General features: G+C 35.4%; 2 protein-coding genes, 1 long non-coding RNA gene and 1 other non-coding gene across 7 annotated transcripts; 2 read left to right on the top strand and 2 right to left on the bottom strand.

Moving 5' to 3' along the window:
• Nucleotides 1–215: 215 nt before the first annotated feature.
• On the bottom strand, nt 216–409 carry LOC124406418. Its single transcript, XR_006929228.1, has one exon. It is a non-coding gene; the product is annotated as a U2 spliceosomal RNA (small nuclear RNA).
• LOC124406188 lies at nt 227–18657 on the bottom strand. Its single transcript, XR_006929199.1, has 2 exons — nt 18621–18657; nt 227–383 (listed from the first exon to the last, which is right to left on the bottom strand). It is a non-coding gene; the product is annotated as an uncharacterized LOC124406188 (long non-coding RNA).
• On the top strand, nt 7689–11500 carry LOC124406187 (eukaryotic translation initiation factor 4E-binding protein). The gene is made up of 3 exons (XM_046881535.1): nt 7689–8089; nt 10454–10603; nt 11060–11500. Exons 1-3 carry the CDS (start codon nt 7948–7950, stop codon nt 11107–11109), a joined length of 342 nt encoding a protein of 113 aa, XP_046737491.1. The 5' UTR covers nt 7689–7947; the 3' UTR covers nt 11110–11500.
• LOC124406186 (macoilin-1) lies at nt 12831–24160 on the top strand. 4 transcript variants are annotated; one of them, XM_046881534.1, is made up of 13 exons: nt 12833–13314; nt 13795–13936; nt 14178–14304; nt 14382–14511; nt 15531–15597; nt 15701–15914; nt 16309–16573; nt 16970–17239; nt 17963–18139; nt 18391–18666; nt 18976–19169; nt 19521–19673; nt 22553–24160. In XM_046881534.1, exons 1-13 carry the CDS (start codon nt 13235–13237, stop codon nt 22609–22611), a joined length of 2154 nt encoding a protein of 717 aa, XP_046737490.1. In that variant the 5' UTR covers nt 12833–13234; the 3' UTR covers nt 22612–24160. The 4 variants fall into 4 exon arrangements, with proteins under 4 accessions (XP_046737488.1, XP_046737486.1, XP_046737490.1 ...); XM_046881532.1 differs by lacking the exon at nt 22553–24160 and having other exon boundaries at nt 12831–13314; nt 17981–18139; nt 19521–21650; XM_046881530.1 differs by lacking the exon at nt 22553–24160 and having other exon boundaries at nt 12832–13314; nt 19521–21650.
• Nucleotides 24161–25096: the final 936 nt, after the last annotated feature.

The following is a 25096-nucleotide window of genomic DNA, read 5'->3' on the forward strand; positions in this document are numbered from 1 at the left end:
AATTGCAGTTCAAGTATTTTTAAACTTCTTGGGAAATTTTTCGGCAGTAGCGTCTTTGGTTGTCGCCGCGTTCAATTCGTTAATTACTTGATAAGAACTGGTCCGATTATTGGTGCGTATGCAACAGCTGAACAGTTCGAGGAAGTTCAAATAAACTTCGCAGTGATGAAACTTTCAATACTCCTATCGACGAAGCAGTTTTATGTTTGATTTAGTCCAAATAGGCCGTTCCCCACGGTACTGCAAAGTAGGGTCGACCCACGGCAGAGCCGGAGCAAGCCCCAGACACTCCGCCAGTTTCCAAAAACCAGTTTAATATTCTGGCTTCCCAATGGGAAGCGTATCAGATATTAAGCTGATAAGAACAGATACTACACTTTGATCTTAGCTCAATGAGCCGAGAAGCGATGCCGTGATAAAAGTCAGTACAGTATTTAAGTTTGTGAACACAAAACTTTCATCGCGAGAGCAATACGTCGCTGCGCCACATAGCGGTCAAAGGAGGCACTTCCATCCCTTCGCCCCTAAAGACACTCGTAGTTGAATTTACCAGGTAGCACACTACGTTCACCGATGACAGTACCTGTACCTGGCTATACTTATATCTTCGGTTAACGCACACTATTTGAGATGCCGACTTTCGTTGAACTATTCAAAGCCGGTGTAAAGTATCTTTTCAATCATTCCGAGTGAGATTCGTTCTTCACATAAATCGATTACAGCGATTTAACACAGTAAGTAATGTATCAGTTGGCTGTTGTAGTAGTGTGAATCAAAGATCTACGTAAAAGCGAAGATTGAAAAAAGAACGAAACAGAAAAAAAAGATTGGGCATATCCCAGGAAACAAAAGTTTTATCATCACAAAAATGTTTCCCTCCTAAACTGTTACCCGGATGAAAAATTTGACCATAACCTTTCGGCCGTAACTTTCGTATAAGTTATTTTTCAAATCACTGAATAATCATATCACTGAATTCAGCGCATGCAAATACATTTCGATATATATGTTATTTCGAGGACATTACAAAAATAAAAATATAAAAGAAACATTTCGACTAAACAAAATGTTCAAAAAGAATAACCTGATCGGGGGTAATTATGGCGCAAAGATTCCAAGATACGAAGAGCTAGCGATACCCAGAAACAGAGAAGCCGATCGTTTTAGGTCTAGATATTTGGTTAAAAAGATTGGGGCTGAACGTTTTAGTCGAGGAAAATTTGAACTTTAATTTTATAAATAATTCATGTTGATTGTTGCAAAAATTAAACTTTAATTTTCAGAATGATTGACGTTGATTATTCGTTCGTAAGGGGGTATCCAAGTCTTTAGCTCCATAAAATGTTAACACTTTTCAGTACGGTATAGTATTGATGAACATGTACGGACACGAATAAAAAAAGTACAGTCCTAAAGTGTGAAATTTCAGCTTCAATTTGAAAAAAAGGGGCACCGTAGCATCAAAATTGTGGCCGTTAGAGCCCTTAAAATACTGGTCGGCGGAAAGCTGTGCAGAAATCTGAAATTAAAATACTTGAGGGTTTGTTTTGGTGGTCAAGGTTCAGGCTTCAGGCTTCTATGCGACAGATTTTTAAGGAGGGACAAGAGTCTGAGATACTACAAAAAAAACATATATTTTTGTGATTTTTTCTACGGAGTACCGTTTTTATTAATATTTTTAAACTTATTGTGCATTATTAAGTATTATTCTAAGAATATTCTGCTACATATTCATAGAAAAATATTGAATATTCAGCCAGTGGTAGTGGTGAGACCCGAGTTACCTTAAAAAAAAGTTTCCACGCGGTAGTCAAAATTTCTCGAAAACTTTCGGACCGATTTCGCCTCAACTTTTCACACTTCATTTACGTACTGAATACTAGTTTCTGAACAAAAGATTTTTTTTCAATTACAACTTATTTTGTAATTAAACAAAAACAGTAAATCAAAGTTTAAATCAGAGTTTTTCGATTGCACCTTCACCAAAAATGAATATTTTGTTAATTCCTTCGTTCCAATTCAAGATAAACTTATGTATGTTATACTAAAGAAATCCCTTTGGTTTTTTAATTTCAGATGAAGCAATCATAAGGTATCCTGACTACCTCAACAATTTCGATTTACACTTGTCCGCAATTATCGCAAGATATCTTCTGAATCAGTTGTACGATTCCGTTTTGCTTTGGCACACATTCTTTCCTGATAGGTAACTATGGTCCGAACTAGAACCGTTAACTTCCGAACGAGACTTTGAGACTTATAATCAAAAATAATGATCAGAAATCGACCAAAATTCCAAAAAAGGGTTCAAAAGTTCATTTCTTCCAAACTACGGCATATACAAATATAATTCTAGTTTGGACCAGAATTGTAAGTGTACTTGGTGTGAAGATCTGTCGTTTTTGTATTTCAGAGGAAGGACTCCGACGCAATCTTCCGATAATTGCGGGAAAGCGTAAATCGCAACCTCACCTTCACTCCCCAATATTTTTAAGAATAAGGTATCTTTTAAAACTGTGTAACGTCATTTCTATACATTTCCCACTACACCTACACCGCACTCATCCCAGCCTCTCTAATAAGTACTTTGAAATTATTCCAGCAAGCCCCCCCCCCCCCCCCCCCCCCCCCTACTTTGTCACTAGTATTTCGCCCGACAAAAGTATTTTGTTGAATTAAGTGAGTATTGTGTTCGCCGTATTTGACTACAGAATTTAGTTGTATCAAACGAATATCACTTGACTTAGATAATCCTCCGTAAAGTATTAGAAGTTGAAAAAATCTCATTGAGGTTTCCATCGTTACATACGAAATGAATAATCTACAACAAAATGTCTTTTACAAACTACTAGCGGTGCAAGGTACATTGTAAGATATTTAGATACATGTGTGTAATATATACGTATACAGTCATGGGCAAACGACTATTCAGTTGGCAATTCCTCGTATGACTGACACCAGGATAAGTCAGCAGAATAGTCAAGTAGCGTAACAGTGTACCTACTATTACGATACAGGCCATACAGTAGGGCATTCGTGCATTTTTTGTATCCACAGAGGCAACGCTTATTATACAATTGATAAAACCATAATTATAACGTCTACGATCATACGTGGAATCTTGCGGAAAAAAAGTGTTCTCATAGGATTGCAGATAACTTCATTCCACAAATTTTACATAAAAAAAAGAAGGATATTTACAGGAATCGAAGTGTAACTTTTGCCAACACAGGAATACAGAGAATTGTTATTCTCAAGCAAACGATACTTTATTGTACGGTTGAGAATTGTATAATTTTTTGCAACAATTTACAGTCGTGGCAATTAAAACTCATATGTCAGTTATATCACGCTTGATTTATTGGTCGAGACTCATACATGATTTAATTTTATACTAATCAAAATTTCCATATATGTACGTATATACTCAAGTTAATCACAAAGAAAGGCAACAGATGCAAACTGCTGACTCGGTGCGCTGCAATTATGCGTCTATCTTGCAGATATGCATTTCTAAAACATGGCAAGAATTCTATTCTGTTTCCGATAAAAATACGATGTGAAATTCTCATCTGAAACCGGAACTAAAAATTGTAGACATTACTGAAAAACTATATTAATACAGATACAAAAAAACTAATACAGATATATTGAAGAAACTTGTCGAAAAAGTCGTAGCAAAATTTAACACTTTTGACTTATTTTTTCTGTCAAATTGTTTCAATTACGAGAGAAACTACCGAAATTTTGAACGGAAAGTTGAAAGAATTAAATTGCAGAGATCTTTTTCCTCCACACACGTGAGCTCGACGTCATTAATATGACGATGAGTATAAACTCGACGTGTCTGCAAAACATCATAATGTTACGTGGTACTTACGCAAAGCTGAACGTACGTTTCAAATGTTGACGTATAGTATACTAAAAGAGCAAAATAAATAGGATACTTGAGATACATGATAATTGGATCGAGGCGTATAATTCAAGTTACATAATAGCAAAACATAACATGTATCTAACACTTACGTCTCGGGACAATAACCACAAGCTCCAAGCATAACATTATTATCGCCTTCAGGATCCGGATCAACGTAACATACCTCATGTTATCAGCATTACTCAAGAATGGTATATATGTATATAGGTATATATATTAGGGCGATTTTTTTTGAACGACTATTTTTTTTTTCAGTCCCCATCGAAAATTTTGTTCTATATGTCGAACAAAAAATGCCCTTAAAGTTAGAGCCCTTAATATTAATATTAAGTACTCGCCCAGGGCGTGAAAAGATTTCCCATATAAAATACACGTGAATCGAAGCGTTTTTTTTCAAATCTCTACAACTCAGCGGAATTTTATGATATCACATTGGTCTTGGTTGCAAATTACGCAGAATTGAACGATCTTCGAAAGTGTCTAAAACGTCGTGAGTCCAACTTACACTGGTGAGATGGTACAGGTCACTATAGTTGATTTTTACCCAAAATTCTCCGATTTTCACTGTTATCTCCGAAATGATCAACTTTACCAAAAAAATGTAAAGGATAACTTTGTTGAAAATTTGGTTTCCTACAAGAAAGACCCTATAGACCAAAATGCTCAGATTGATATTTCTTGAGATATCGGAATTCAACTTACTTAACGTATAAAATTTTTATGTTCTATTGAATTAAACGTTTTAATCTAATATAACCAATAAACATTATGGTTTATTGAATCAAACGTTTTGAATTACTGATATTCCTATGGAATAGATCGAATGGATCGAATCGAATCGAAAAAAATCAAATTCCAATACAATGTCAATAATTTAAAACGTTTGATTCGATAAACCATAAAAATTTTATACGACAAGAAGTTAAAGTTCGATATCTCAAGAAATATCAATCTGAGCATTTTTGTCTATAGGATTTTTTTTGTAGGAAACCAAATTTCCAACAAAGTTATCCTCTACATTTTTTTGGTAAAGTTGATAATTTCGGAGATAACAGCGAAAAATGGAGAATTTTGGGTAAAAATCAACTATAGTAACCTGTACCATCTCACCAGTGTAAGTTGGACTCACGACGTTTTAGACACTTTCAAAGATCGTTCAATTCTGCGTAATTTGCAACCAAGACCAATGTGATATCATAAAATTCCGCTGAGTTGTAGAGATTTGAAAAAAACGCTTCGATTCACGTGTATTTTATATGGGAAATCTTTTCACGCCCTGGTCGAGTACTTAATATTAATATTAAGGGCTGTAACTTTAAGGGCATTTTTTGTTCGACATATAGAACAAAATTTTCGATGGGGACCGAAAAAAAAAATAGTCGTTCAAAAAAAATCGCCCTAATATATACATATAAACCATAATATATATATATATGTATATATATATGGCGTTAAGCAAGAGCAAGTTATTGTATTCACTTTGGTGAAGTGATACAAAGAGGAAGAGAGATAGATGATCTGCCTTACCCAACAGGTAGGAATAACTTGAACGCACCATACGCAATTCACGCATTCTTTGCACATGACACAATAGTCCAGTGGTTATAATATTTGTGTAGTCACCAACCAGTATGTTTACACTGTGGCGGAAGTGGCGCCCACATATCATAGGGCTTGACCAAAGGAAGTGGAAGCTCTCCGATTGGATAACCAAGCAGCATAAATCATAGTAAACGAGATTATATTATATTTATACAAACAACTTTGGATTAAAGAAATTTTTACAAATTGTATGATTTATGATATATTAGGTAACGTGCATCGCCATGTGGGATGATTACCAATCAATGCCGCAAATAGGTTTGTAATTTCTCCCAACACTTTTGCAATATCCGCTATCTTTGTAATATTGTGGGGAAAAAAGGGTTTCTTAGAATATAAAATGCATGCTTACACAGATTTTAACGTAATACGTAAAAATGTGTACACTTATGATGTATTGTATGCTTATTGGTTTTACTTTACGTTGTTTACAATTCATTTTCTCATCGTGGTCATTTTAATATGGATAGGATACGTAATATGAGTATACATATATACCGAGTGTATAGTTATTCGTAAACAAGGACACATCAATCGGTATTCGTATTTACGTTGACTGAATAATTAGCAAGTTCTATTCGAATTCTCTTGTTTACCAAATGCAAAGGTTGTATTTCAGTCGCTCCCGTAGATTTTCGTCGTGCTCTGTTCCGCGGGTAAATGCCATCTCACGTGCTAGTTATCGTATATATATATATATATAACCGCCGGTATCTTTCGCAAGCCTGGCTATTTCTAAGTAGCAAAATACTAGATAAACAAAATTGTATGCCAGTTATGTATATGTAGATCGTCATATATCCGACATGCGAGAATTTCCCTGCAGTGTTATACATACCTATCGTGCTAGTAAATCTAATCAGGAAATCGTTTATCGCACAGACTCATTATATCTGCCAGTATGTCACGAGTTTACAATTGTATACGCATATCTTTAACGTATTTGACAAACTATCAATAAAAAAAAATACAAAAAACCAAGTGCTACGCCTCGTGGCTCCCGCGCAGTTTTGAGACTTATTTGTGCGCATGCGCGTATAAAATAACACGCGAATACAACAGGAATATCCCCACCTGTGAACGTGTAATTGTGTTAATGTCCGTGTGTTACGTAATCGTAAACATAAACAGATTCGTACTATATAGTAATAGTATATACATATATTACGATCACAATATTATGACATGTCTTATATGGAAAATTTGTTATGAAATTCTCGAATAAAAGAAATTTAATTTGTTGCCTACAGCTGCTGGGATGTTTACGTGATAAAAAAATTCTGTGATAATATTTACGGTCAAAGTTATAAATGGAGGGGGAAAAACGTCGTATTCGCAAGGTTACACGGTTACATCTGTGTTCCACACGTGCTGTAATGTAAGTATTATAGGTAGAAAAATACGAAGCGAACACAGGACGCGATAGGTATGTATGTAAAATGATGTGTCTTCTATACGTTTAGCTGTACTAAAAAATTTTGCGAATTGCGCGACTATCGGCCTTCTGCTATAAAACAAGCCAATTACTCGTTGTTGGCGATTTTAAAACGGTGTTCAATTACGCAGTCATTCCCGTTTGTCCGCTGCACTGATTGTAGTCAACGTGGTTCGGAGACTCGATCGCAATAATTGTCATAATAATCGGATTGATTAAAACGTGATAAACGTGATGCCTGTAATCAATCGAGCCCAATATCGATATTAGATGTATAATGATTATGTATTGCACCGTATACATGCGGCTTCAGTGAAACAGCACGTGTTGTATGTATGTAAATGTTAAGATACTGTGATGTCTACACAGCTGTTAATTAACTATAAATATATCTACATACAGACAGACTAACGCGCAATTCAACCGAAATTATAAAAACAAAAACTGGTGACGAAATGAAGGTTCGAAATAAGTAAAGTCGTATCTGCACACCGGATTCTTTATTCTTTTTACTAATCTATTACGATGCATTGATCGACAGACAGACATTATAGTTTAATCATCAAGGTGATCACCGACCGCTTAGAGCGTGCGATCGAGATCCAAAACTGTTGTTGAATCGTGCAGCAGCAGCAGCAAGCAACAGCAGCACTGCGCAGCAAACCAGTAGCGGCTATCAATAGCGTTCACCGTCCGCGTTCGTCGCCACGAGGCGTTTTGTTTTTAGTTGCGATTGCGGCGAGCAACTGATCGCTCATCGCTGTTACTGTTCCATCGCTACTTCTGCGATACCATATATTACCTCAAAATACGATACAGTTTTTAAAATCGTCGAACTCGAACGAACCAAGCTTCTGTGATTCGGTATAGTTTTGTATTTGAATGCAAGTTTGTGTGAACCGCATTTGCCATTTCGTTTGTATAAGTACTAATTCGAATCAGAGACAATAAAAATATTTATAAGTAGTTAAATATGTCGGCATCTCCCATTGCGAGGCAAGCGACTCAGAGTCAAAGTATTCCATCGAAACGAGTCCTCATCAATGATCCCAACCAACTACCTGCGGATTACTCTTCGACGCCTGGAGGCACCCTATACTCAACCACACCAGGAGGTCAGTCCGTTTTTTACCCTCGAGTTCACTACTTTCAGCTGTTCGCAGCCTCTATGTCTCAATCCTTATAGGATACATCCCAGCTGGAAACACGCGCGTGCCGGTCGGAATGCCCTTGAATATAACCCCACGCCCCTCCCCTCCCCGCGTCCTTCTATTTATCGATCAACAACTGTTTACAACAAACTTGTATGCCTGAATCTTACGTGCTTATTCCTTTAATTTTTGTCGCTGAAAAGTTTCCAAGGTTTACGTACAACTATAAACACATCTGATCGATCCATATAGTACGTAAGAATGAAACCGTAGAAAATTACGCTAAAATCTCTACATTCTGTTTACCTATGACTCATATCGGATTTATAAACCAAGTGGAGAAACCTTCGTGACATGTGCTATGGCGATTTTACTTTGTTAACGGCTTCCGGAATCCTACGTGTTTTCAGTCACAGACGCAGATTGTAGGATCTATGACGCATGCGTACTGTTCACTGTACTAAACGGTATCTGCGTTCTCCTCCATTATATAAACTCTGGAATTTCACATGCTCTGGCTCTTGACTTATCGTCGTTCCTGTTTTTCGTAACCGACCATTAATACAGTTGTGATAAAACTACGCTCTGAATAGCCCTGCCGGAAAATTTTCTTTAAGACTGGTTTAATCGTAATGCTTGATTTGATACCGGCTTGTGCCTTCTTAAACCACAGACTTATACGCAAAAGAAGTGCGACCTCGCAGTTGATAAATTCGCTATCTGATTTTTTTTACCTGATTTATCGTTAAGCCCCACTGACGTGGATAGAGTTTGTTATTGTCTATATTTCGATTGTCGTCGAATATCGAAATCGAATAATCTTCAATTTCATCGTGTAATTATGAAGTCCCTTGAGGTTTTTGAACTGGATGCTACTATGTGTGCAAAGATTTAATGCTGGCAAATTGAATCGCGTTGAAACTAGGACAGGCTTATCAGTTGTCGCTTTTAGAGCGAGTGTATAATTAACCATACGCACCCATTGCACGAATATGTCGCGCTGGCGTCTCCCCGTGAAGCGATTTCGGTAGACAAAGGTTTTCAACCTCAAGAACGGAAGATTATGAGGCGATTATTATAAAGCAAAAGAAACTTATCAATTTACACGGAAATGAGTCATTAATAGGTACAATGGCTCACTTCTTTGTTCGAATGTTTTTTAATTTTCCCCATTCGTTCAATAATTCTCTTTCGTTATAAATAATATATTGTCAGAATGGTGAACGGATCGGGTTGAATTATTTCCAGGTAAAAATATTCAACGTTGTACAAACGCCTGATCTTTCCAACCTAGCTATAAGATACAGCTGTATACACACATATTTATGTATGTCAACGAGCTCAGAAGGTCACGAAACAACTTGCACTCTTGGTTTCATTCCTCAAAGTGACTGCCAAAGTTCTTCGTACAGTTAAAAAAAAAAACAATTAATAGAATTAACAATTAATTAATTGAGCGAGGAATCTTTTTTGTGGTGCGATGTTAAAAAAAAATTTTATAAAAAATTTACCCACGTGTCTAGAATTTCCTTCCAATTCCCTGTATTAGAGATTTTGCAGTTACTTATCCCCCACTGATTGATATAATCATGGAAACTCAATATTATTTAGTTTCAGTTAATTCAATTGCACCTTCTCTTATTTAAGTGGAGTCTCATTCAATGTATAGTAGATTTATACGAGACAATAAATTTTCAACGAATTCAACTGGAAATTCTTTGGTCTAAATAAGTTCACTATGTATAATTGAACCTTATTTGAATCGAGTATAACTTGCAATTTCTATCTTTTGTTTCTCAAAATTTAGCATACGAGAGATTGAAGAGATTCAGTTGGCCAGATTTCTAATCTTCTTGTACAAAGATTTTGATGGAATATTTAAACTATAACTTAATATAGCTACACTAGGCTTCAACTGGCCACACTGATTGTCTAATAATGACCAGGTCTTACTTATAGTGTGCCTATACTATACTATAATAACTACGATCACGAGAATTACTTATTGAGAACTAGCTCATCGTGATTCCGGCTCAATTGCCCGAATTGTTTTGTCGACAAAGTAGATATACGGGGTGTCCCATTTTAAACGATTCATAACAATATTTTAAAAATAAAACCACAACAACTTTAACACAATCACACGTAGCTATCAGGTTAGGTGAAAATTGGACTCTGACTTTACGATTTATAAAAAAGATCGATCATCGCCGCTTCGAGGTCAGGAAGTTAGGGAGAGTCTGTAGTGTCTTTCTCGGCGAACTGAAATTTCAGTGCGTGTCTTCTATTATCTTTGATACGTATAAAAGTGTTGTCAATCTGCTGCAGGTACCCGCATTGTTTATGAGCGAGCATTCTTAATGAACTTGAGGAATTCGCCTATTTCAAGAACTCCACCGCGGAATATACCAGCGATTCCGGCCGATCTTTTGAAGGGTACGCTAGCGGTTCCGACCATACCTAGTCCACCGATGAAAGGTATGTAGACATAGATTTTTAGACTAAAGACAAAGTAAATCACACTTCGAACAGATCAAAATCTATTTTTTTATGCATCAATTCGTCAATAGTACTAGAGATACGTCGGTATTTTTTTTATTTTTTTTTTTTATTTTTATCTTCGCGCTAATTTGTACTACCCAAATGTATTTTTTGGTCTATATCAGTAAATCATAATCTGTAAGATTATCACTTCTTTTATTTTCTGTTGCGACAAAGATAACTTTCCTAACGATTCTTGCAAGAGTTTTGGACACATATGCCACTTGTTTATAGTCCAAAAAAGAATTGTTTGGTCGGTAGAAGAAAATATTTTCATTCCATCAAATAGTTTTGGTTGTGAAGAATTATTTTTCGTGCACTATTACCTCAGAAAATATTTTGTTATAATTTGGGAAATTTTCCTTTCCTCATAATCTATTTTCATTATTTCAGATATTCCAGTGATCGACGAAACTCCGGAGCAATTTGAAATGGATATGTGATGACCAGGACGGCGAAGGGGGAAAAGAGAGAAAAGAGAAAAAAAGATCACACGATCAGAATATTACCGCGGTGCCTGTTTACGTCTCGTGGTTCGGGAGGACAGTAGTTTAATTACCTAATTACCATCTTTATGAGCGTTCCTCAAGCAGAATTGGGCAGGAGAATATCTTAATTCAAATACATTTTTTATCTAGCATCTTGATGGCTGTGAATGAACGTTCACAACGAGATATATTTTTCATAACTATACATCAAGAGAAAATATTTTTCACTCTAAAATATGCCTTATCATTTTTGAATGCAACTAAGATGTCACCACTCGTTTATATTATTTTGTAGTTTGCTATCTAAGATATTGAATTATACTAATAAATATTGTGGTTTTTAAAATTGATGATTTTCTTCATCCATCGATTAGTTCCTAAGGTCTGTAATTATATACCTATAACGGTTACATTTAGGTTATGTACAAAATTCAAATAAATATAATTAAAGTGGATAATTAAATAACAGGAGCATAGGATTTTTGGGCTGACAACGGATAAAGTATTATCTTCTGCTTGTGTCAAACTCGCGAGTAAACAAAAAAAGTCAAGAAATTCCTGGGTTTCCATTAATGCGGAATGTGTCTATAGCACATTCTACAATGAATAATTCGTGAAGCTATTCTTCATCTAGTCATGTCATTATACGTAAAAGTGACCATTTGTTGGTAGCGCACGATGTATAAATCCAAATAAGACTGAGTACTGACGTTTTCATGTCGCGAACTCCATTAAAAACCGCCAAATTGCCATCGTGATACGCCTTACAACAAGCAATTAAATGTACATGTTTGTATGCGGGACGAACGAAACTACGTCCCTAAGGCGTACTTCAAGGAACCCGCCGCAATCCATGGCCGGAAACACGGTTCATAAACTCCACGGACAAATAGCCCAGGTTAATCGGGAATCTATTTTACTGGCAAAAAATATGGAGGTATGTTCAGACACTTAGATTGATTCTGATCACTTCGACATCCCTATTAAAACTACGACCCATGGTTTTTAATGAGCACCATTGGCACTACCATCCGCGCGCCTCAGGATTTTTACCTGCTCCTAGTAAAATTACTAGGGATATCGAAGGAGCCAGAATCAATTTATGTCAGTTGGGACGATCCAACACTCAAGAGCTTATTATTTAGCCAATCGGGATGTATTTTTCCTAAGCTTCGTCAATTGTAATAGTCCTAGACTGGAGCTATCACGGCGGATGAAATTCAGGACGAGTAAAATTAGATACGCTTTGTAATAAGCTGTTAAGTGTTGGATCACCCCAAACTGTCACCACCGGTCGCTCTAATAAGAACGGTTTTCTTGTACAGGAACAATCATTAATGCCGTACACTTCCGGCTAACTTATTTTCGATACGAAACATAACATAATTCTTATAGAATCGAACTCGAATTTTGTTTAGGATCGAAAACAATTTAGCTGGAAGCTTAAGGCGTTAATGAATATTATTGATATACACTCATGCTTAAGACATTTGAAAGACTTTCTTTAAAAAAAATACAATGCAATGTCAAGATGTCACAGAATTTAAAAAAATCGGGGGAATGTCGATGATACTCGAACGATAAAAAAGGGATCTCGTATCGACCGAAATTGTCCAAGATAGCAATCTTGGCGCATGTCTAGTTCATGGTCGAGCGACCGATATCAGCGCACTTCTCGTTGCTTTTCGTTACCTCAATGGTTGGTGGATGTATACACAAGTATGTGCCCATGACGTCTGCGATCGATAAAGGCTTGAACCCGGAATAGTTTTTAAGTGAAGAGAAATGAGCGCGTTAGGATGATGGCACGTGTTTAAATTGTTTGAAAAATAATAGTAAGATTTTGTTAACGAAGATCGTTAAAAGTTGATTAACCGCCATGTCTCGGAATGGACCAATCAGACGCACGACGTGCCGCTGCGAGTCCTCGAATAATCTATCCACAGACGAATGACAACAAAAGAGATTGATAGAGTTAGGAAGCTTCATAGGAATACGTATTTACGAAGGATTTAACACATTTTCCTTCTGTTGACAAGGCAAATAAGTTTTTATCGTAGTGGTGAAAGTGTCGGGGAATATGAAGAGAAGAAATGCCGAGTGCGGCAAGCTTCGGAGGCCCTTGAAACGAAACAAAATTACGGAAGGAATTTACGGAAGGTAAACGTTCCTGCTGGTCGCCATATGTGTGCATCACAATGGCTGATCTTAAAAATAACCAAAAACCTCATCATATATATCGAGGTTTATTTTTCACTCATCCCTTCGCCCCGTTGCACCAATTCACTTGAACCCCGCAATATTTCGCCCCCAGACCTACTCTTTCATCACGATCTAAGAGTTTCCAATTACGGAAGAGAAAAAAACAAAACAGATATTTATACCACCAGTCCTACTTGACGTTCTCCCTGGTTAAAACTGCGTATAGATGAGGATAGCAGAAACGGAAAATCACATCAAAACATGTAGAAGCGTATAAATTTTCATGTTTCAATAACGTTTTCTGCATTTTTTTTACTTTCGTCCAAATCTGTACCAAATTTTATCCCCCCACTATTTAAGAAACTCCAAATAGACCAAGAATACAGGGAACAAAAAATGAGCTCGCATCGCTTAAAATTTTTTATCTTACTATTACAGTACGCTGCTTTACTTGAAGTTTCTCCTGCTATGGGCGATGGTGATTTTGGCAGACTTCATTCTAGAGTTCAGATTTGAATTCCTCTGGCCATTCTGGCTTCTCCTTCGAAGCGTTTACGATTCTTTCAAATACCAAGGCTTGGTAAGTACCTCAGTATCAGCGATAATATTAACTTGTGTTTTTTATCATCCTCTAGTCTTTATACCGGTTTTGAATTTATCTACAAACCTATTTCGATTGTTTTTTTTACATACAATTTATGTACCATTTGACAAGATTGCAAAACACAAATATTAACACAACATAGCCTTGAATTCAGAGGTTTTTTAACTTTCAATGGACGATTAACAGGTCTTTGAACTAACGTTTTTTTGCTTCACAGGCCTTCTCCGTCTTTTTTATTTGCATCGCCCTAACGTCAGATATGATTTGCTTCTTCTTCATCCCTGTGCACTGGCTCTTCTTTGCCGCTAGCACGTATGTTTGGGTACAATACGTCTGGCATACAGGTACGTCAATCCATTTATTTATTTACAATGTAAATTAACGAATCAGTACCATTCTAACAAATGAAAATACCATTTAGATAAAGGTGTTTGCCTGCCAACGGTGATGCTGTGGCTCCTGTTCCTTTACATAGAGGCAGCAGTACGGTTACGTGATCTGCGCCACATGCCGTTTCATCTGGATCTCTGTAGGCCCTTTGCTGCACATTGGTATTCATATTTCGATCAATTAATTTTAAGACAGTAACTTACGTATTGACATCCGAGTTGCGATGTGAGAAGAAATAATTTTTTTGACAACCTTTGAGTAGCCACGTCACGGCAGATGTCAGTAATTTTGGCATGCTGGGAAATATATTGTAACGTATTTTTAATTCCGGTAATCAAATTCGGTTTGCAACTACGGGCATAAACTTTATATTACATCAAATTATAATTTTATGTAGATTTATCTGATAGTATCATTCTACTCGAATTTAATGCTTAAGATTACATGTTCCATCTTATTTATTGGAAAGGATTTCACTTCGCCTTTCATTTATAGATAAAGTAAAATGGAACGCAGATTCTGAAGCTAATTTAATTTCTATAGTTTTTATATGGTTAATGTTGTTATTCACACATTTAAGGACAAAATTGTACTCCATTATTTTTTACTTAGTTTAGAACGCGATCAGTATAGAATACTTCTAGGAGATTAAAAACATTTTTGTCAAACAACTTAGTTTTTAGCTTACACTAATCGCTTTTAGTTTTGTTGCAATACAATTTTCAAACAATTATATCCCAGTAGACCGGTAAACTACTCTGGTAAGACGAGTTCATGAAATACTACCATTTAAATTAATGCTTAAGAAATGACCCCTTTACTCAAACACAGTTAGCCTCTGCCCCTCAGAAGCAACACACAAAGTCACAGTTGCACAGGCACAATCCACAGTACAACACAAGTGGAGTCAGAGTTATTGATAGTTTAATTGTCAAAGTAAATATTGGAAGCGTGAGACAAGAAAAATTAAACATATATTGAATCTAATCAATTAGCTACTTGCTAATCAATGTAGAAACTGAAAATCGAAAAAAAAAATCATTCTATAATGAACGGTTTATAGTTATAAACGTGAATAACTTGTCCTGCTTACAAAAAAAAAAAGAAGTAACTTCTTTCTAAGAATGCGGTTTTAATTATTTAAATCTGCCGATGTTAATCAAGTTTTTATCACTTTCAGCATTGGCTATCCTGTAGTCACATTAGGCTTTGGTTTCAAAAGCTACGTGGGCTACAGAATGAGACAGGTGATGTGAAGTTACTGTTGTTTCGTTTTCTACTAGTTGAAAAAAAAAAATTCATATATGGCACAATAGGAGATGACGTTAATTAACCATCTCACCGTTTCAGAGAAAACAAAAAGATGTAGCTAAGGAAAACGAGTTTTACCTTCAGCTGCTACAGCAAGCACTGCCCGTTGAACAGCAGGCTGCGACTATGCAGCAGCTTCAGCCACAGGCTCAATTGCAAACACAGTTAGCCTCTGCCCCTCAGGAGCAACACACAAAGTCACAGTTGCACAGGCACAATCCACAGTACAACACAAGTCCTGAGAAGAGTAGAGGTAGTTTGAATATATATGGGGAATTCTATGCTAACTGGACTAATTTCTTATCTTTATCATCTTTGAATTTCAAAATCTTACATTTGTCTTTATCTTTTTCCAATCGTACAGGCAACTTCAAAGACTTTCATTCCGCAAATGTAATATTGACAGGTTTATTAGAAGTTTAGCAAGGGTGAATCGTTTATAAACTACCATGTGATAAAAATTGGCATTACTCTTCACTGATCGTTGATATTTTTTGTCTTACTTGGGATAGAATAATAATTTATAGCACAAGTTGCACTTCACCTTTGATTAATAATGATAATTTTTATGTTTTTTAAATAATAGAATTGATCCTGCCTCTCGTAATTTCTTGAAATCTATTTAATTATGGTGAATTTGTTCACAGGAGGTTGTAGCGTAACTACAGAAGCGAGCATACAAAATGGTGGAGTACAACACAGTGGCACGCAAAGCGCGTCACAAGCACAAAATGCTGCCACCAAAAACAGTCACAGAAAGTCACTTGACAAAGGGGATAACAAACAGGACGAGCAACAAAACAAACAGAATGCAACAAATGTTTCACAGAATGACAAAAGTGATAAGAAGTTTGCACACAGTAATGGAACCACAGTGCCTCACAACGACCTACAATTTATTGAGAGGGTTGGGTAAGCGGAATTATTATATTGGTTAATCCAGTTTTATGGTATCGGCGCAGTTTGAAACATGAGAATGAACGCTAGGATGTCTGCAGGATATTTGAACAGATCATTGCAACGAAATTTTTCTCTACATGTCCAGAACTTTGCAATGAAAGAGCTATTCTTGTTTTAATATTAATTTTCATACTAATAATACCACAAAGTATTAATTAATGTCCTATGTAGGTAATGCAGTGCTGAAAAATACTGTTAAAATAAGAACAGCATACATTTTTCACAGGTTTTATATGAATATGATATTGGTCAAATGCTCTACATATTTATTTTGCAATGTAAAATCTCCAAGGTAAAAGCGTTTCAAGGAGACGAAAAAACAATTTTTAGAATAGCGTCTTTTCTCAGACCAGTCTCTGTTCTGAAATTCAGCTCTGTGAACGACTTTGACATAAACGAAGTAGAAAAGGATAAATCAGTGAAAGGGGGAGGTTCTGCGCACACCTCTGTTAAAATACAGTCCAATGGATCTGCCGGAGGAAAGTGGAATAACGTTAAAGAGAGCCGAGACTCTTCGACGACGGTAAATGGTCAACGAGAGCGAAAAGGCCGACAAGCTAAATCGACAGTCGAAACAGTAGCAGAGCAACAAAAACAGCAAGATGAATATTGTCAGAGGTTTGTGACCTTATTTCGGAGTTCTTTGTGTTTGGTAGTTTCAGGTGCCGTTGACCTGGCCGATCATTAATATATTTTTGGACGTCTGAAGCGGGGAAATTTTCTCGTCGAACTGTGCGAGAAAGGGGGTGCGAATCTGACTAGGAAAATTGTTAAATTGTAGCTTGAATAAAAGTGTGCGTCCTTAACTCAGTCATTGCTAACGTAGATCACTGATAATATTTATTGTGAATAATGATGGAATAAGTAAAATCACGTTATATCAAACATGGCCGATTGGAATCGACTTGTCGAATATTCATCGCTTCTACGATTTCAGAATTTCTTTCACTTCCGACAGGGATTTAGAGACGTAAAAGCACACACATAATCGGAGAAAAACTATTTCATCAGTTAGCTTTACATAAATATGGCACAGTTTGACGAGGAAATTTTCAGGTGACAAGAGCTTGTTCATGATTCACAAAAAGCCTGCTTCGACTTGTAAGTGATATCATTGGTCATATCTATCGGAACAGATCAATGAAATCAACAGCCTTAGTCCAACGTTGAACATCCAGTAGCGCTGTAAGTGCTTATGATGTCACAAAATATATATTTACAAGCCAGGTCAGCAGCGCCTTGAATAGTGTAAAAATCAAGTTACCTCAAAAGTTTTATAAACTCATGAATCTCCTTGCTATTTTTATTATTTACGATTTTAACTTATTGTCAATGAAATAGGTTACTGGTGTGTCGCAGGCTCGAGGCTGACATCAAACGACTAAAATCAGACCTCCAGTCAAGTCGGCAGGTCGAACAGGAGTTGCGTTTGCAGATCAGTACGCTAGTCACTGGGGAGCGACAAGCCAAAGGTGACATTCAGCAGCTGCAGCACGATAACGATCAGCTGCAGAATAAGTAAGGATGACAAGTCTATAGAAAACCCTTTTTCGTTCCTTGTCTAGAAAAATTAAAAATAGTTAACCAAATTCACTTCAGAATCAAATTTCAAATCCTGGTATTTTTTCTGAGCAGTTCTTTAATTCATTCCATAGTTTTATATTTGAACAAAACACAAATCTCTTCAATATAATGTATTACCGAATGTTTTTAAGACATATATCAGTTATAATTATACATTATAATTTCAAATGATTTGATATTGTCAGATTACACGGGCTGGTGACAGCGCGTCAATTAGATAAACAGACCATGTCGTCTTTGGAAAGACGAATAACAGAGGAGAGAAGGCAGCGGAGTACCTGCGAAGCGTCTTTGGCTGCAGAAAGACGGGCACGTCGTGTGGCAGAGGAAGCTCGAAGCTCCATTCCACCACCGCCGCCACCTGTAAGGCAAGAGTGTACGGACGCTTGTAAATCTCGAAGAGCACAAATGGAACAGGATCTGAAGAGCCTGCGTCGAGAACTCAAAGCAAAAGACGAAAGGTATGCTGCAGTAGATACGACCTACTGGATGTTTAAAAATTAACATATTCTTTTTGAAAATTCCTTATTTCTAGTAATTAATTTTAGTATTGGATACCAGAAGATATGATTTTTCGTAACACGTAATTTTCAGTTGTATCTAATTTGAGTTTTTTGTTATTCAATTACAAGGAAGGTTGTGAATAGCTGATTTAAATACCAGTTGACGTACGTTCGGTATTTTCTTGAAGTTTTATTTCGATGGTAATATTTCAAAAATCCAAAGACTGCTTCAGGATTAAAATTTTCCTTGATAATTTCTAATCACAGGTACGCTGCACTTGAGAAGGATGTTGCACGATGTAAGGAAAGCCATGGTGAGACCGAAATCCTGCTTGGAGCATTTAGTGCTCTGCAGGATAAGAATGCTCATCTTGAAAATAGCCTCAGCGCCGAAACGCGAATCAAACTCGACCTTTTCTCAGCCCTTGGGGAAGCAAAGCGTCAGCTGGAAATCAGAGAGAGTAAGTAATTGAACATCGATTCATTTTACAAAGCAAAATACAGGGTGTCTACTGCTTCTTAAATATCATTAAATCCTGGAATTATCCTGGAATATAAAAATTGCTCTTTAAATGGTGGAAAAGCACTTAAATAATTCGGTTTATCCCGGAAAATTTTTATTTTTGAGTTTTGATTGAAAATTGTGATGTTTCATTGGTAATATGCGGCCTTCTTACTAAAAGTATAATTCAGGTATGTAAATTTATTTTAGAGAATTGTTCTGGAGACTCCTAGAATCTAAATTCTCAATTGCAGTAGACATGCTGAAAATAAAATCGCCATGGTGATTACACGATTTTTCTCTTTATTAGGTTTGATAAGAACACAGGAGAAGGAAATCGAGACGTTGAAAGCCAAGATTGCACAAGATTTGGCAGTTATGCCTCAAGATTCGTTCGGTCCTGGTCCAGCACCGAGTTCGGCCACGTCGAAGCTTCGCTTGAATAACGAAGTACGAGTTGGAGGTAATAAAATACGCGGGAATGAAAATCCCTTTCCGGGATGCACCGTATCCAATCTGGATCCAAACGCTACCGCATATACGCCGAAAGGTTCTTTGGTCGCGTCCACGGAGGCTTGAGGTCCTCTTATTCGCCTTCAAAATCATAGCCCCACAAAGTCAGAGTCCAATAATAAACTTGACCAGCCAACGTCAAACATGTTTTGGGTTAAATTCAGCTAAAACAGATTTTTTTCTATGTGGAAATGAATACTTCATTTTACACGTTATTTTTCAATTGTTCTAACAAGGGATATTGGCATTTTCTCTGTTATTTAATTTCTTAGGCAAAATGTAAATTACTTATTTGAAATTGGAATTTTTTTTTAGTATTATGCGATCAAAGTCGAGCTCGTAAACCTCAATTTTCTTTTATTTGCCGGAGTTATCCTGAAACATGATTTGTACAGACCGTCGGATCGTTGTCAATACGACGTAAGTGTACGCGTGACATTTGAAACGGAACTTACCTGAATGAATTGGCGTTTTATATCCACACTGTTTACATACGCTGTTCCGAAGTTTGTTATTAAAAAGATTACCTAATTGTCGAGATAAATTGCGATTTAGTCCATTCATCTGTAACGTAAAGACTGCTATATATTTTTTAAATTAAAACAAATTCCAATTTGAAAGAGAGTGAAATTTGTAGTGTAAACAAATCGAATCATCAAATTCCGTGAATCCAACCACTTTTGAATAACAATAATAACATAATGCAAATGATCAAATGAAAAAGTAAACTTAAGGCCACAGTACCAACGGCGATTTAGAAAAATTGCTTTGAAAACTTTTTCGCAACCTTCGCACAGCGTATTCATAATCTTATAATGGCTCGTGAGGACGTTGACTCTCATTTAAGTCGTAACCTGAAACTAGTCCACCCTAAAATTGTATTTATTGTCATCAGTATAATAAGCCATTAAAATCACATGAACATTGATTGCAATCACAAAGATGAAGGTATAAAAAAAAAACCATAAAAAATAAAGTGCAGTTTGTTGCTACCTATTTAAAGCATTCAATAATGAGGTTTGACCAGTAAAAGATAAAATTGAAGGAACGGGGCACTGAAGTTTATTCTTTTTGGTCCTTGGGTAGAACTCTCTGTAGATTACACGATATGAATTTCTATAATTGTTTCGGTATCTGATTTATTGAAAGATTAGATTCGACTATTGTTGTTCTGGTTACGGAGAATTTTATAAAATTTCAGGCGGACGCGACGAGAAATAATGAGTAAACTAGGTGAATTAAAACTTGAAAGGCGAAAATCTTGGTTTTCTGTTGATGATTTCGCGAATTGTTTATTGGTGTTGTGTTGATTTTTTATTTGCATTGCGGGGTTCGAAATTGTTTTCTTCAGAACTAACGTCAAGACGTTAAAAATGCAACTTTTTTGTTTGATGATATTCTACGTCAAAATGGGAAGCCAGTTTGGATATATCATAGCACCCATCATCGCCATATATACACATTATCTCACTTGTATATATAAAGCACTCTCATGACATTTAATTTATTCATTATTTATTGTTTAAACAGCGAAAAGTGTTGCGGGGAGGATTTACTATACATACCGTTGTGGACACAAATTTTCGTTTGTTGAATGTTTATTTCATTTGACCGCATCTTAAATTTCAATTGTATTATTCGCCGATGATGCTCGTTTGGTTAAAGTAATTCTAATATTTGTAAATAAAAAAAAAAAAATAATGCCATTGCAGGGCTGGTATCGGATGATTAGTCGTCACTTTTTTTCATGAACAATCTAGTGATAAATTAGGTCCAAGTTACGCCAAACTTTAAAAGTTGAGTGATGTATAAATTTTTCATTCGGTTTATTCAAAGGTTGGTATTGTACCAATAATTTTATGCATTTGTCACATATTGATAATATTATTGAATGTGTGAGTAATGTAAAATATTAAAATTTTATTGATTATAGAGGTGCAAGGGAACTTGAATATTTCTTTTAACTGATTAGAAGGCGTCGGAAATTTGAAAATCTTGAAGTACCTTTCCTTGTAGAACTTGTCCGGTATAAACAGAAAATTTAAACTTAGCCGGTGTATACTTAGATGAAGAGTTTTTCACGTTACTTTCAGCTTTATTTAGCAATAACACTTTCACCATTTACTCTCAATAAATATATGTGCATGAAAATCTTCGTTCAGGCAAATATGACCCATCAGAATATGCGGAAATGCGTTCGGTCCACTGATCAAAATTAAACTACATAGTAAACCGAGAAACTGAATAACGTTTAGAAAATATGACATCTTTTGAAGTTTCACTTGCACTAATTGATTCACTAACTAAAATCGGTAACGAAAATATATAATTTCTCCTGTCGTGCTGAGTTGGGTTTTAAGAACAAGGAAGACTCGGTGTGGTAGTTCGTTTTTTATACTTGTGATTAAAATACAAGAAATCTGGTCGTTTTGGTTTTTAGTCTAAACAAATTATTGATACTTCTAACTGTTGAAAATGGCGTAGCCACTACCAGCCCTGCTAATAGATTCGGTGTTCCCTGTGAAAATATAAAAGTTTGGAAAATTCGGTGGGCTACAGGAAGCTGACGAACTGTCAAAACTGAAGAAATAACAAGCGTTAAAATTTCAAATGATATTTGTTCCTATTCGATTAACTAATATTCACTTTTTAAGGAGCTACCAATGCGATTCACGTTAGCAATATAGTTTCATGTTATTCGCTGTAGAATGTCTTGTGAAATATTGCCTCTTGATAAACATGATTAATACAAAGTTTCTATTACCATATTTAATAAATGATGTGTTTACTTAGAAAGGTGTATTAAAATTTGTGTTCACATTTGTACAGATCGTTACAATTGGTCAACTTACGTTAGGCCTGAGCCAGAAACCTCCTTTCACGCTTAGTTACGTCATGCTTAGTGCTACGCTTCCCTTTCACTGTCGGACCAGAGTTGATTAGAGCGAATCAAGTCTTGAGGAAACTTCAAAGAAGCTATTACCGAGCCTTGATGGTCTCTTTATAATACCGATCGTTAAATCCATAAATTAATTATTGCCAAATGATGAAATCCAGATGCCTATTTTAATAGTTTGATATGTATCTATTATTCATTGTCCAGCGGTATTATTACCCTCATGTATATACATAGGAATTTGATGAAAAAACAAATTTAAAAAAGCGTTAATGAAACACTTGGGCATTTGCACGGCACAGTAAAGCACCGTAAGAAAAGGTTGTTAATGTTAATTTCTAATCCGATTCAGAAATAATCTTTCCTAATATGTATGTAACATAATACATGTAAGTTTCTGAGTCACATGCAAAGGTATATATGTATGTGTACATATATACGTATACGACTATAATATTCTTGAAGTGAGAAAATTTTTTGTTTACTTTGGAACTTAACTCATTGTCAGCAGAAATTGTCTCTGCACAAGGGGCGCGTTATATAGAAATAATGAAAAAACTGATTCAATTTTATTATTTAATTAAAGTAATGGTTATACTTAGTTGATGATATGTAAAATACAGATACGTATCCCCCCTCCCCTCCAACACAGGATTTACAAGGATTGCAACAATGTACCTAAATACTACATTATTATTATCATCACTTGTGTCGTAAAAAATAATTTTTTAGTTCAAACACGCAGAGAATTCAACTGATAATATATCGCTCCGGATCCAGTCAGTACTCTTATCATTGACGGGTCTTAATAATTGTAATTTTTCTCATGATATTTCACAAGTACTTAATTTATCATTATTTGATTACTTTTATTTTCATTCTTTGGTTCTTTTTATTTTTAATTTTTTTTTTTTTATTATTATTATTTTTTTTTTTTAACGGTGATTCTGATCACTGTTTCCTTCCACGATTTGAATAAGATAGCACAACGCGAGCTTATAAATATAAGCAACTGCTTCCGGACATGTGAAAATGAAATGTAATATTGTTTCATTTACTAAGCACTAACTTTAACGATTTGTTTTTAGTTCGACAAAAAAATAGTCATAATAATGATAATGATAATAATAATAATAATGATAATAGTAGTAGTGGTAGTGGTAGTAGTAAAGGATAAAAAGAGTGTTGACAAATTTCTTTATGCCTGACTGTGTTAATTAATTGATGTTGATATTTAAAAAGAAATCGTGTGATAATATGTTTTTGTCATTATACTGACTAAAATTTTAATGCGCTTCCAACATTTAATTACGTACTTACTTACTTAACTTACTTACTCACTTATACTTTTTAATTAGAGTTTAAGTTTAAGATAATTAATTTGCTAGCTGCTGCTGCTGCTCCTGCTGCTGCTGCTGCTGCTTTACAACAGCATTGATCTCACAGCACGGTCGCTATCTGTGCCTGTTGCAAATGCCCTATCATCCTACTAACTTTATTGTCATGCGATCAACGGTGCACGTAGTGACACTTTAATTGATGTATATGTGTATATATATATAAATATATATATACATATTTAAAAAAATATTACCATTTTTTGAAATAATTTGCATAAATTGAAAATGTCTCTTATTTGAGGGAAGAAGTTTCGAAAACAAAAATTAAAAACTCGTACTATAAACAATCGTGATAATACGATCATCCAGGTACAGATTGCACAAAGTTTGTAGTTGTTTATTGAATTTTTGTAATTGTAACTTATGTAACGTACCTGCTGCGTACAACGCGTAGGTACGGACTTTACTCTAGACAATTGATTCACGGCTACCGATAACGTACAATTTTATATTGTACACCATCTTCTTATTATTATTATAGTACGGTGTGTGTAGAAACATCTTTTTCTTTTTTTTCTCACTTTTTCTCTCTCTCTCTCTCTTTCCCTTCTCAGTGCCCTGAATATATCTATTACATAATAATGTTTGCGATGTACCTCCTTATCCTTCTTGGAAGGATAACGTTATTAAATAAAACTAGAAAAATAAAGTTGAGCAGTCGAGAGGAAAAAAATAACGATGATAGTAATAATAATTTAGAAGGAGAAACCAAAAGGAAATAAAAAAAATAAATAGAAAAAAAAATTAAAAAAAATATGACATTTCGATAAAAACATGAAAGTACAAAATATGTAAAAGTTTAAAAGAAAACAAATAAGACATACATCGCGAAAATATTAAAAACTTATTTTGTTATATATACTACAGTATGCCACTGTTTCAAAGGGTTAATAATTTATTTTTTGTTTTTATCATACTTTTCTGGTTGATAATTGAATATTGATCGGTACCCAATATCAGCATACATATCTATTATTACAAAATATTAATTTTCCTTCAATATTGTCAATTCGGTAATTATTTCTAGTAGATTGCTTGTAACGAATAATTTTTATTTTCACATCTGTTTCTCACACA

The sequence above is a fragment of the Diprion similis genome, chromosome 5 (assembly GCF_021155765.1).
Source record: "Diprion similis isolate iyDipSimi1 chromosome 5, iyDipSimi1.1, whole genome shotgun sequence".
NCBI lineage: Eukaryota > Metazoa > Arthropoda > Insecta > Hymenoptera > Diprionidae > Diprion > Diprion similis.

What these genes read in the sequence shown, in the direction of transcription:
- LOC124406187 (XM_046881535.1), top strand. Translation starts at nt 7,948, where the DNA reads ATGTCGGCATCTCCCATTGCGAGGCAAGCGACTCAGAGTCAAAGTATT. An exon ending in ATACTCAACCACACCAGGAG is followed by an intron (nt 8,090 to 10,453) that starts GTCAGTCCGTTT and finishes AATCTGCTGCAG; the next exon opens with GTACCCGCATTGTTTATGAG. An exon ending in ACCTAGTCCACCGATGAAAG is followed by an intron (nt 10,604 to 11,059) that starts GTATGTAGACAT and finishes TCATTATTTCAG; the next exon opens with ATATTCCAGTGATCGACGAA.
- LOC124406186 (XM_046881530.1), top strand. Translation starts at nt 13,235, where the DNA reads ATGAAGAGAAGAAATGCCGAGTGCGGCAAGCTTCGGAGGCCCTTGAAA. An exon ending in ACAATACGTCTGGCATACAG is followed by an intron (nt 14,305 to 14,381) that starts GTACGTCAATCC and finishes AATACCATTTAG; the next exon opens with ATAAAGGTGTTTGCCTGCCA. An exon ending in CTCAAAGCAAAAGACGAAAG is followed by an intron (nt 18,667 to 18,975) that starts GTATGCTGCAGT and finishes TTCTAATCACAG; the next exon opens with GTACGCTGCACTTGAGAAGG.